This window comes from Rhineura floridana, chromosome 1, assembly GCF_030035675.1.
Source record: "Rhineura floridana isolate rRhiFlo1 chromosome 1, rRhiFlo1.hap2, whole genome shotgun sequence".
Lineage (NCBI taxonomy): Eukaryota > Metazoa > Chordata > Lepidosauria > Squamata > Rhineuridae > Rhineura > Rhineura floridana.
In genome coordinates, this window is record NC_084480.1 from 286,621,426 (window position 1) to 286,633,840 (window position 12,415).

General features: G+C 39.7%; 1 protein-coding gene across 17 annotated transcripts in view; it reads left to right on the forward strand.

Annotated features, from left to right (window-relative positions):
- The window catches only part of VPS13B (vacuolar protein sorting 13 homolog B), a 590,935-nt gene that overhangs the window by 80,034 nt on the left and 498,486 nt on the right, over nucleotides 1-12,415 (forward strand). For all 17 annotated transcript variants that reach the window (XR_009759752.1, XM_061603977.1, XM_061603987.1 and 14 more), the window contains 3 exons: nucleotides 185-441; nucleotides 11,088-11,183; nucleotides 11,695-11,817. Coding sequence is in view for 16 of the 17 variants with exons in the window: in XM_061603977.1 (XP_061459961.1) it covers nucleotides 185-441; nucleotides 11,088-11,183; nucleotides 11,695-11,817 (476 nt within the window). In the remaining variant the exon portion in view is untranslated. The remainder of the gene's footprint in view (nucleotides 1-184; nucleotides 442-11,087; nucleotides 11,184-11,694; nucleotides 11,818-12,415) is intronic.

Here is a 12,415-nt window from a genome sequence, read left to right on the forward strand (position 1 = left end):
AGAGCCAGTGTGAAGCAGTAGGTTTGGATAGGGATCATAGTATGGCCTTGGGAAAACTGACATGTTCAGATTGAAAGATAGTGGTATGTGCTGTAAGACAGACAATAAAATACCTTTTGTTTCTAGGTGTGTGGCTCATATTGCATTTCAAGCTGAATAATCCCTGCTTCTTTATTTTTTTAAGGTTCAGAAGTTGAAATAGGCAATGATATGCAATATATTTCTCCAGAATCTTATGTTCAACAAGATGATGATCAACAGCAGGGATGGGTGTCATGGGCCTGGTCTTTTGTACCTGCAATTGTGGGTAATGATGATGATGAGGGAGACTTTTTAGGAACAGATGATGGAACAACAATGAATCAGCATAAATTGCCAGCACTTAAAGATCCCATTGTTTCTGTAGGATTTTATTGTACAAAGGCTACTATCACCTTCAAGGTAAGTATTTTATTTTTAATATAAGCATATTTTTAGACATTTTTGCTGAGTATTGGCACAACAGTGATGGACGCTGGTATATGGTTGCTAATTCTCCCCATAGTGGATGAAAATGTATGTAGGTTCACATTTAGTTGAATAATGTTAGTGCAATCCTATACATGTCTGCTCAGGAGTAAGGCCCATTAAGTTTAATGGGACTTAACTTCCACATAAATGTGTGTTAGGATTGCTGCCATGCGGTTCATTCCATATACACTTACTTGTTAGTTGGTGAGTTTTGTTTTAAAATAGGGAACAAAAACAATAAAATAGAAAAGATTAGAGTTCGTATTTCATATCTGAACATCTAAGTTGATATGTAGGAGCATCCTTCAGTTCACTTAATTAAAAATTAACATAATTAACTCTAATAAAATATTAAAGCAAAGTTACTAGAGCCTCTGTAAAATAACAGAGAGCCAGTGTAGCATAGTGGTTAGAGTGTTGGGACTAGACCAGGGTTCAAATCCCCACATAGCCATGAAGCACACTGGGTGACCTTGGGCCAGTCACTGCCTCTCAGTCTCAGAGGATGGCAATGGTAAACCACATCTGAATACCTCTTACCATGAAAACACTATTCATAGGGTCGCCGTAAGTCGGAATCGATTTGAAAGCAGTCCATTTCCATTTTCCTATAAAATAATAGTAAACTAAGTACTGCAATTGAACAAAGAATATTAGCTGCTTTCTGGGTAATGAAGCTCTGGCAACATTTTCCTTACCTATATAGAAATACAGAAATATATGAAAGTGCATATTTTATTTCTTTTGGAATGTCAGTTCAGATGCAGATAATTTATCTGCTACTGTAGATACTTAATAGAACTGCAACAAATGATTGATTAATCTAAAAATAAAAAAGCTTTTAATCAACTAACAAAATGTCCCAATTAATCAGAAAATAGATATAAAAAGTTAAAACCTATTAATTAAAATTATAATGCAAGGATGCATAAAACTATAGATGGAAAGCACTATTGGGAATTCCCCCCTGTTCCCCTCTCAGAAGAGAATGCCTCATCTAAAATGATGTCTACCGTGGCACATGCATGAATCACTTGAAACCCAACTTTCTTTTTGACTCCTGCAACTTTAATAGACTGATTAATTAACTAAACCTGATAAGATTAACTGGTTAAGATTTCTTTAATTGAGTGTCCCTCTCCTCCTGGACAATAATTACTGTAAAGGAAGTGTTAACACATTGTGTTTTTAAAAGTATTTTTAATTAAATTTTTTAAATAAAAATGAACAGACACAAGGTCACAGAGTACAATTACCTAGTTTACAAAATATTAGGAGATTTATATTTTACTCTCCTGAGCAATTACAGTTAGTCATGAATTATGCCTCTGTCTCGCATTACTTCATAGTCACAGAAATCTAGTTCTCTGACTTGAATACATAACTGCACCAGAAAGAGACATGAGTAGTGGGTGGGGAGACAGTAGGCAAAGTTCTATTGATATATGCCAAAAAAAGGTACCATGCGTAATCAAATTTATCTCTGTATGATTGGTCTCTGATAGCATGGCTGTGGTGCATTAATTTTTCAGAGAGAGCTATGTCTCATACTCTATCCAATCACCGTTTCATGGTTAAATTCGTGGCTTTTTTCCATTGAAAAGTAATTTCCATGTGAGCGGCTGCCAAGAGCAGAACCACTAGGAGTTGTTTGAGCTGAAATGAGTCATAATTCCTTAAGTTGGGGACACCGAGGCCTCCCTTGCTTCTGGGTCTAAAAACTGCCAAGGAGCTTATCCTGCTGTGCTTGCCATTTGGTATAAATTTCCGTAAAATTTTTTGCCATCTTTGAAACCATTGCTTGGGGATTGCAATGGGGAGCACTTGAAAGAGAAATAGAAGCTTGGGCAAGATAGCCATTTTAACAGTCGCTATCCTTCCCAGCCATGACACTCCCAGGTCTTTCCATCTGTTCAAGTCTTCAATTACTCTAAGCCTTAGTTACTCTGCAATAATTGCGGCATTGGAGTTGAGCAGGATCCTTTGTTATGATGACCCCCAGGTATCAGAACCCCCCTGGGCATAAGCAAAAGCCTGAGAGCTTTGCAAGGTGTTCCCTGTCTTGCTCAATGATGTGGAAGCAGAGCACCTTTGACTTGGAACAATTGCTTTCCAGCCCGGCTGCAATTTGGAACTCTTTAAGGGCGTCATGAATAGCATGAATTACCCTGTGGAGATGACCAAGCATTAGGAGTACTTCATTCGCAAAAAAAAAATATTTTGTGCTCCAAGCCTCCAGCTTGGATGCCCCCTATCTATGGGTTATTTTGAAGTGCTATAGCAAGGGTTTCAGTAACAACAGCAAATAACAACGGAGATAAGGAGCATCTTTGCTTTGTCCCTCTGCAAAGTTTTATGTGGGAAGATTCCATGCCATTATTACAAATCACTGCCAATGATTCTGAGTATAACTGGTTAATTAGATGAAGAAACTGATTTCTAAAATTCTTTTTTTTAAAGTTTTGAGGAACCCCCATTCCACTCTATCGAACGCCTTGAAGGTATCCAGCTAGACTAAGGCAGCCAAGAGTTTGTGTGTTTTTGTTATTTGTATCACATTCAGGGTTCTATGAATGGGGTCGGCAATATTTTGTTTGGGTATGAACCCTGTTTGCTTTGGGCTTATATAATGCCCTGTAAACCTGTCCATGTGCTTAACCATCACAGAGGACAGTATTTTGGCATCTTGGTTAATAAGTGCAGTAGCGTGATAAGAGCCTACCTGCTGGGGGTTCCTCTTTGGCTTCAAAAGTACCACAATCGTTGATTTTTTCCCATGAATCAGGGATATCACCTCCCAGCAGGATGGGATTAAAAAGCTCAGTGAGCCATGGAGTGAGTTCAGACCTAAACGCTTTGTAAAAATCACTAGTGAACCCATCCTCCCCCGGGGACTTGCCATTTTAAAAAGTTTCTATGGTCTCGCTCACCTCTTTGCCCGATATCGATTGGTTCAGATACTCCTGAGGCTCAGGAGAGAGAGGTTTTGGCAGAAATCGATCAAGGAAAGAAGTAATGTGTTGTTCTTCAGGGGAGTCAGATGAGTACAGATTTGAGTAAAAAGCCATAAATTCTTCATTTATACTATTGTGCTTAAAAACTACAGATTCCTGCTGAAGTCTTTAAAGAAGGTGGGCCTGAACTTACACAACAACTTCATAAGCTCATTGAAAAAATCTGGATGAGGGAGGAGATCCCGAAAGACTTTAGGGACGCCATAATTATCACCCTTTTAAAGAAGGGTGATAGAACAGATTGCGGGAAATATCGAGGTATCTCTCTTCTTGTTACCGCAGGTAAAATCCTTGCAAGGATCCTTGCAAAACACCTGCTGATCTCAGAGGATGTCCTCCCTGAATCTCAAAATGGTTTCCGCCCTTCCATGGGGACAGTGGACATTATCTACACTGCACGACAGCTTCAATAAAAATGCCGGGAGCAGAATCGACCTTTATTGATCTGACTAAGGCCTTTGACACTGTGAATCGAACCGCTCTCTGGGCCATCCTTCTGAAAACAGGATGCCCTGATAAATTTGTGAATATTTTGTGACTCCTTCATGTCAACATGACAGCAACAATTTTGGACAACAATGGCTTTCAGAGCGATCCATTCAGAGTCGGATCAGGCGTAAAACAGGGATGCGTCATTGCTCCGACCTTACTTGCTTTCTTCATTGCTATGATTCTACACCTTATTGAGGGGAAACGTCCTCCTGGTATGGAAGTCATATATCGAACAGATGGAAAGCTTTTTAATCTCAGTAGGCTGAAAGCAAAAAGTAAGGTAATGTCAACCTCTGTCGTAGAATTTCAATATGCCGTTGATAATGTAGTCTCCACACATTCAGAGGAAGATCTTCAAACTATCCTAAATGTCTTTGCAGAAGCATATGGAAAGCTTGGGCTCTCCCTTAATATTAAAAAAAACAAAGTGCTTCATCAACAGGTGCGAACTAGTCCCTCTGTAGCACCATCAATCCAGCTTAATGGTGTGAAGCTGGAGAACGTTGATCACTTCCCCTATCTTGGTAGCCATCTCTCTGTAAAAGCTGGCATCAATGCTGAAATTCAACATTGTCTGAGCTCTGTGAGTGTTGCATTCTCCCGAATGAAGCTTAGCGTGTTCGAGCATCAGGATATTTGCAGGGAGACCAATATGCTTATTTACAAAGCAATTGTACTACCGACCTTACTGTATGCCTGTGAAACATGGACCATTTATAAACGCCACTCCCAACTTCTTGAAAGATTTCACCAACGCCGCCTCCAGAAAATTCTGCAAATTACTTGGGAAGACAGACGGACTAATGTTAGCATTTTGGAAGAAGCAAAGACTACCAGTGTTGAAACAGTGATCCTTCAACATCAACTTTGCTGGACCGGCCATGTTGTTCGAATGCCTGATCGCTGTCTTCCAAAGCAGCTACTTTACTCCCAACTTAAGGATGGAAAACGGGACATCGGTAGACAGCAAAAGAGGTTTAAAGATGTTCTTAAAGTGAATCTAAAAAAATGTAACATGAGCATCAAGAACTGGGAAGTCTTGGCCCATGAACATCCCAAATGGAGGTTGGCTATTATCAAAGGTGCTGTGGACTTTGAAGAAGCACGAATACAGTGCGAATGGGACAAATGAGCTAAGCGGAAGGCACATCAAACAAATCCTCATCGCAACCATCTTCCATCTGGAAACCTATGTCCTCACTGTGGGAGGCTGTGTGGATCCAGAATTGGCCTCCACAGTCACTTATGGACCCACTGTTAAAGACCTTATCTTGGAAGACGATCTTACTCGGCCACAAGTGATTGCCAATGAATTAATGAATGTATGTTCTTCAGGGGAGTCAGATGAATACAGATTTGAGTAAAAAGCCATAAATTCTTCATTTATACGTTTGTGCTCAAAAACTACAGACCCCAATCTGTCCTTAACGCCAGAAATTAGGTTTCTTGAGTGCCTTTTTAAAAGGGCATTAGCTAACAATTTGGTACCCCTTGTTGCCAAATTCATAATACAGTAGGGCCCCACTCATACGGCGGGTTATGTTCCGGATCCCCGCTGTAAAGCATACACCACTGTAAAGCGGAACTCTTGAATAGAATGACGTGCAACGCCCGAAAACCGCCATAAAGGCGGAACAAGTGCCGTATGAATGGGGCTTTAGTCTAATTGCGTCTAATTGAGACTGCTGCATTAGCGAAGCTCCATAAAGCGAAGCGATGTAAAGCAGAGCCCTACCGTAATGCTTTTGGGTGTATGCCATTGCCACATAGGCTTTATCAGTTTCAAGGAACTGTATTTCCCTTTGCTTATTGTGGAGAGTTTGGCCAATAATTCTGTCTCCTGTTCTCTTAAATTCTAGATCTAACACTGCAATATCCTCTAAAATGGAATTGACCACTTTTTGACGCTCATGCTTAAGAAAGTTAGCTTCTTTGATACAGTGTCCCCTGGTGACAGCTTTCAATAGTGTCCCAAATGATACACATGTCAACATCCAGATTGAGGTTCTCATGGAAATATTGAGTTAAAACCTCCTTCAGTTTAATGACTGTAAGCTCTTGAGAGAGCAAACTGGAATTGAATTTCCAGGAGAATGCCCCTCTGGATGGGAATAGCCTGGATAGCTCCCTCAAAACTGGAGCATGACCTGACACAGATTTTACCCCATGTCAGCTTTTAAGAGTCTCCCCTGCAAGTCTTTAGAGATTAAAAAAATGATCGATCCTGGAGTGCATCTTAATTCTGTTTGAGTAGAATATATAGTCTGTTTCTAGTGGGTGAAGTACTCTCCAGGTGTCTATCAGAGCACACTGGGTGAGTAAGAACATAATGTTGGGACCATCTGTAAATGAGCTATGATGACCACTTCAGTCCAACATGTCATTCAGGCAGCAGTTAATGTCACCTCCAATAATTATTTCTCCATGGTCGAAATCAGAAATGATGTGAAGAATTCCTTGAAGAAATGTTAGCTGACCAGTGTTAGGTGCGTAGAGTGAACACACAGTTATGTTTTCGCTGTCTAATGTGCCATTAACAATGACATAATGTCCATTCGGGTCCGTGAGTGAGTCAGAAACTATCAAAGGGCATTTTTTTGCTATCAATATCACTGTCCCTCTGGCCTTTGACGTTTCTTCTGCACAAATTTCTTTTCCTATCCAGATTCCTTTAAGGAGTTTGATGGCTGTGCCAAGGCCATTGACATTTAAGGAGGGTATTCTGAGTTTATCTAGTTACTGTGTCATGGTGTTTGAGAAGGGAGTGTTGAGGTTGTGGGCAGAATGTTCCATGGTTTGTTTTGGTGCGAAATACTAAGGAATTGTACTCTGAGTAACTGGAGCAACTTCATATAACAAGCAGAATAGTAAAACAAGAAAACTAACAAGTGGTGCCACCTGCTTGGTTGTGAGGTGCCATGAGGTTTTGCCAAAAAATACCTCATACCGCTTGTGATCAGGGGGGTTAGCAGGGACCATATACAGTGATAGGTCCTCTCCTGCCACGGGGTGGTTTTGATAATGACCGAATTGCCATTTAGGATTCTAATATATGGGAAATGGAAATGGGCTGCCTTCAAGTCGATCCCGTCTTATAGCTACCCTATGAATAGGGTTTTCATGGTAAGCAGTATTCAGAGGGGGTTTACCATTGTCTTCCTCTGAGGCTAGTCCTCCCCAGCTGGCTAGGGCCTGCTCAGCTTGCCACAGCTGCACAAGCCAGCCCCTTCCATGTCCACAACTGCCAGCTGGGGGGCAACTGGGCTCTTTTGGACTATGCAGCTTGCCCATGGCTGCATAGGTGGCAAGGCACATAACCCCTGAGCCACTCACTGTCGGGATGATCTTTAGCTGGCCTTTGACACCCAGGAGACATGAGTGGGGATTTGAACTCACAGACTCTGGACTGCCAGCCAGGCTCAGCCCTTTAGTAAAATTACAGATTTAAATCTGGGTAGGGCAATCAAGATTTTAAACAGGTTCTAAAGGGCGGCCAGGTGGGGCTACAAGGGGCCCCTCAGTTGCCCCTCCACTCCCCTTCTGTGATCTGTGGCCCCCCCCGCCCACCCCACTTACCTGTCTGCTGTCTTTTATCATTGCCCTTAACGAAGATGGCGGCCGCGGTTTCCCTAAGGTACTGAAGCCCCTGCCGCCATCTTAGTTGATGGCAGAGATGCATGCGCATAGCACGCACGTGTGCCATCAACACGTGCGTGCACACACACCGGGACCCAGGGCAAGCTGATGCCCAAGGGCCCCGGCATTCCTGGAGCCAGCCCTGATTAATTTCATTTCTCATTATCGTCTACATCTGGGGTGGAGTGTCTGCTGCAATTGCTTTCTGGCCCAAGACCTGTTAGATTAATTTTCTTGTTCCGCTTGTCTCTTTTGTTTTTTTGATGCTCCCATTGCCTGTCTTTCTCATTGCTAGCAGGATTGCGTTCCTCTCTGAGATGCTCACGTAGGGGGTTTAAATAGAGATCTTGCAAAAGTTGTTCTGCTTGACGTTTTGTGCAAGCTTTAAGATGTTTCCCATTGTGCAGTACTCCTAGCTTGAATGGGAACCCCACCTATAGCAAATTCTTGCTTCTTGGAGTGCTCCCATGTAAGGTTTCAGCAGCTTCCTTCATTGTAATGTGTCAGGGCTCAGGTCTTGATATATGTTAACTATGGTATCATATTTTATTACATGGAGGTTGCACAAGGCTTTATAGATTTTTCTTTTCTTTTCAATCTTTTGAATTTCACTATTATGTCCCTCAGGGGGGCATATGGTCTAGCACGAGCATCAAGTGCTCTGTGTGCTCTTTCTGTATCATCGGCAGTGAGAACAATATCTTGATTCATGGTGCTTAACCAATTCACAAGAAATATATGCATATTGGCCCCCCTCCTCTTTTTCTGGAACCCTCCTCAGGCAATATTGCCTCTATGAGCCCAATCCTCCTATTCTGCTACACATAACGCCAGCTCTTTAGTCACCATTTTAAGCCATTCTAACTTGTCACTGTGCCCGAGGCCTAGAATCATGGCTGCATTAGCTGTTTTCAAGATTTATTTATTTAATTTTTATTTATTTAATTCAATTTTTATACCGCCCATAGCAAAGCTCTCAGGGCGGTGTACAACAAATAAAGATGTCTTTATATTGGGCAGAAAGTGTTTCAATTTCCCCTTCTATAGGTTGCAGTGCTGATGCCCAGTCAGCTGCAAACACTTTCCTTATTTTAGAAACATATTCATCTGATTAAATGGCATCTGACAGCACATTTGTCAGTTTCCTGCCCTTAGGCGCTTTCTGGCCTCCCCACGCCATGTCAATTTCGCCTTCGTCTTCAGAAGGCGTGGCTGAATTGTTGCTTATAGCGGGGATCAGATGTATTTTCGATCAAGCTCCTCGCATGGCCCACGGCATCACCTAACCAGAAATGATTTTTGAAGTCGGTGTGCTCAGTGATGACACGACATTAAGTGCAAAAATGTCCCTGTGGCTTCAGGAAATTTGGCTCTCCGCCGCCATTTTGCCCAATGGCAAACAACGCCCCCAATTTGACACATTGCTGGGGGACTCAGTCCTTTGCTTTGGAAAGGGCAGACTCTTTACACAGGAAATTATTATTACACACACACAATTTATTGAAATTAAAATAATACACTACAAAATAAGAAAAAATATGCAAACATACACAAATCAATCTTTCATATAGTTAGCAAAACCAAAAACATATGGATGTTCATCTCCATTTGTACCAGGTTAATTAATACAAATAATTCCTTTACAATTCATTAATTATTTTAATCAGTTACCATTAATTGACTATTTCGAACAAAATTATATTTCCCTGAAAGGTGGCAAAATGTCATATATGTTACAAATGGCCACCACACTGCAGCGAAGTCTGGTGCTGCCTTTCCCTTAATTAATTTAAGTTCATGAGTCATTTTCTCCAATGTGGCAATATATATGGCCGGCTTATGCCACACTTCCATTGTATAATTTACAGCATCTTTCCATCCCTGAGATGGGATTAAGCGAGCTGCCACCAACAATAAGTTATTATTTTCATTGGTCAGGTAAAGAATGTCACCAGTCACAGGAGCGTATAAATTAATAGATTTACTACAGACACTCAGTGATCAAGGTTCTGAGCTAGGGAGATGAAGGAGGGAGGAATTTTCTTTTCTCCCACTGGCCCAGAGCACTCACTTTCTTCCTTCAATTATCCATGGATTTGTTTGTATGGTTATTTTGCAGCTGTCTGATCCACCAGTCACTTCTTACATTAGGCTTGTAGGATGAGCTTGCCCAAATTCCATAGGAAAAGGACACTGAAGCATTTAAAAAAAGATTTTATTGAGAATTTAACATGGAATCCACTGACCCCATTCTAGTTCAGATGTTATCCCCACTAAAACTCATAATAAACTGCTAGTGTAAACAACATCCTCTGCTGAAGTAACTAGAACACCTTGAAACTGACTTTGTGTTTAATTCTTGTGCATTTAGCATTATACATTAAAATAATTTTACCACATCCTAACATTTTGAATTTTATATTTTTATACTATAAAGTGATATGTATAAGAGAATTATGGTGACACTTAGAAGGAAAACATTAGAATTCATTGTTCTGCTTGAATGCTAAGAATGTATGGAATTAATTTGTGGTTCATATTTTGGCCAAAAATAAGGTCAGGTTTCTGCATTAGCATTCTGAATAGCTGATACCGTTCCAGCTAAAAAAAACCATGCCAAATTAAATGTAGCGTTTTCCTAATAATGTCAAAAATTGTCCTTGCAATGTTTGAGTTCTTTTAATCAATTAATTGCTTTTCCTCTACAATAATTGCATACAGCTGAAGGGTGGCTTTTTAAATCCTGTTTTACTTTGCCTTATAAAATTTTGCTTCAAAACAGCAACCATGTGTACACACAGTTGGAAATAACTAAGTAATGAGAGCTTCTAGGAATTTTATGTTATAAGAAAATTAGAAGGAATTATTTCAGCAGTTAAAGATGTCAGAGCAGGTAGAGCTAAGAGCTGATAGGCTAAACATTTAAATGTTTCATTACTTTGCTCTTGTTTAATGAATGATGTTGAATAGTCATCAGTACACTGTTGAACTCTTCTTGCTGCTTTATTTGTGGTGACCAGAGTATACATCAAAATGTAGTGTGTCTGCATATGATTGAAGTTCACAAAGTTTAATAGATCCATCTTGTGAATTACTACTTATGCTATTATAGTAATTTCTACATATTCTGTCAAGTTCATAAACAGAGTTGCACCTGTGTATCTGTTAGTTTACTTTTCTATTCATTGGATATGTAGCTGAGAGACTAAAATGCTTCAGTGTTTTTTTAAAAAAAGTTGTACCAATTTCAACTCAAAGTTGTTATTTTCCAGTGTGGATAATGTATTGCAGCTGTTTTAGTGCACCTGTTTGCTGCCCAATCATATTCACTAATAGTAAAATTTAATTTGTCATCATCTTTTCTACACAATAATAATAGCTTATATGTAGTTAATACTAATGTTGGCTAATAGGAAATGTTATGTTGTTACACAGCTCACAGAAATGCAGACTGAAAGTAGTTATTACAGTCCACAGAAAGTAAAATCCAAAGAAATACTATGCTGGGAGCAAGAAGGAACTACAGTTGAGGTATTCTTTCTTTCTTTCTTTCTTTCTTTCTCTTTCTTTCTTTCTTTCTTTCTTTCTTTCTTTCTTTCTTTCTTTCTTTCTTTCTTTCTTTCTTTCTTTCTTTCTTTCTGGTAAATGTCTTGGCATTAGTATTTTTTTCATCAGAATAATTATTTTGAACAGGTAGTTAAAATATTGATTTTATATTCCTCCATACTGAATGGTTAGAATTAGTAAAATAAATGAAATAGGTCCATTTTTGGACTGTGGCTATAAGACTGTAGGCACTAAATACTGAATTCTGAAATCTGGTGTACAGTGTTTGCTCTTCTACTTCACTTCTGAATTAACTGCAATACCTAGCTACAATAATCCTGCATATAAATTAATCTACAGAAATATTAATTTCACCTAGATAGATGTATTTGCAGAATTAGATAAGTGTGCACAACTATGTGCTGGCTCTTGGCTAGAAATTTGATCCTCTTCCAGTTTGTTTATACATGCTTAACATATTAAATTTTCTCCCCAGGTCCTCATGAGTGGAGAGTCTTTCTTTGATTGTCAAATAGGCTTTGTTGGTTGCCAAGCTCTTTGTCTTAAAGGAATTATGGGAATTAAAGATTTTGAGGAGAATATGAATAGAAATGATGCAGTAAGTATAGCTTATGGTTTGCTAGATTGCAGGCATGCTAATGTGTAGGTGGGTAGAAAATGTTTTTAGAATTTTTCAAAAGAATGTAAAGGTAGCTGTTTTGGGCCATAAGAAAGTCTCCAAATCCACTGTAGGACAATACGTTTATTAGGCCAACTAAAACATCATAAAGAATGCACTAGTTTTTGAGTACTCCAGAATTCTTAATCAGGCTAGGCAGTAAACAGACTGTGGGAGGGTGGAATTTTTGGAGGGCTGATTTTGGAGTATCTGGTCATAGTCTTAAAATGGAATAGGTGAGGAGGTAGCAGACATTTAAATAAGGCAATGCGAGTATCAGGCTGCACCAAGGCCTGCTTGGAACAATAATCATTAATTTGGTTCACTCGCCATCTCTGAAAACACTGGTTTGGGGTGCCCAGACAGACTTTGAACTCATGTTTCTCAAGCAGGGTATGGTTTTTATCAGTGATACATTTTTACCAGCTGGTTTACTATATTTAGCAGAGATGGATTTTGAAAATTATTTGTTAAAGTGCAATTGTTATAGGCTTGTTATTGTTTTCATCTTGTTGTCTTCTAATGTTATTTGGCTGAG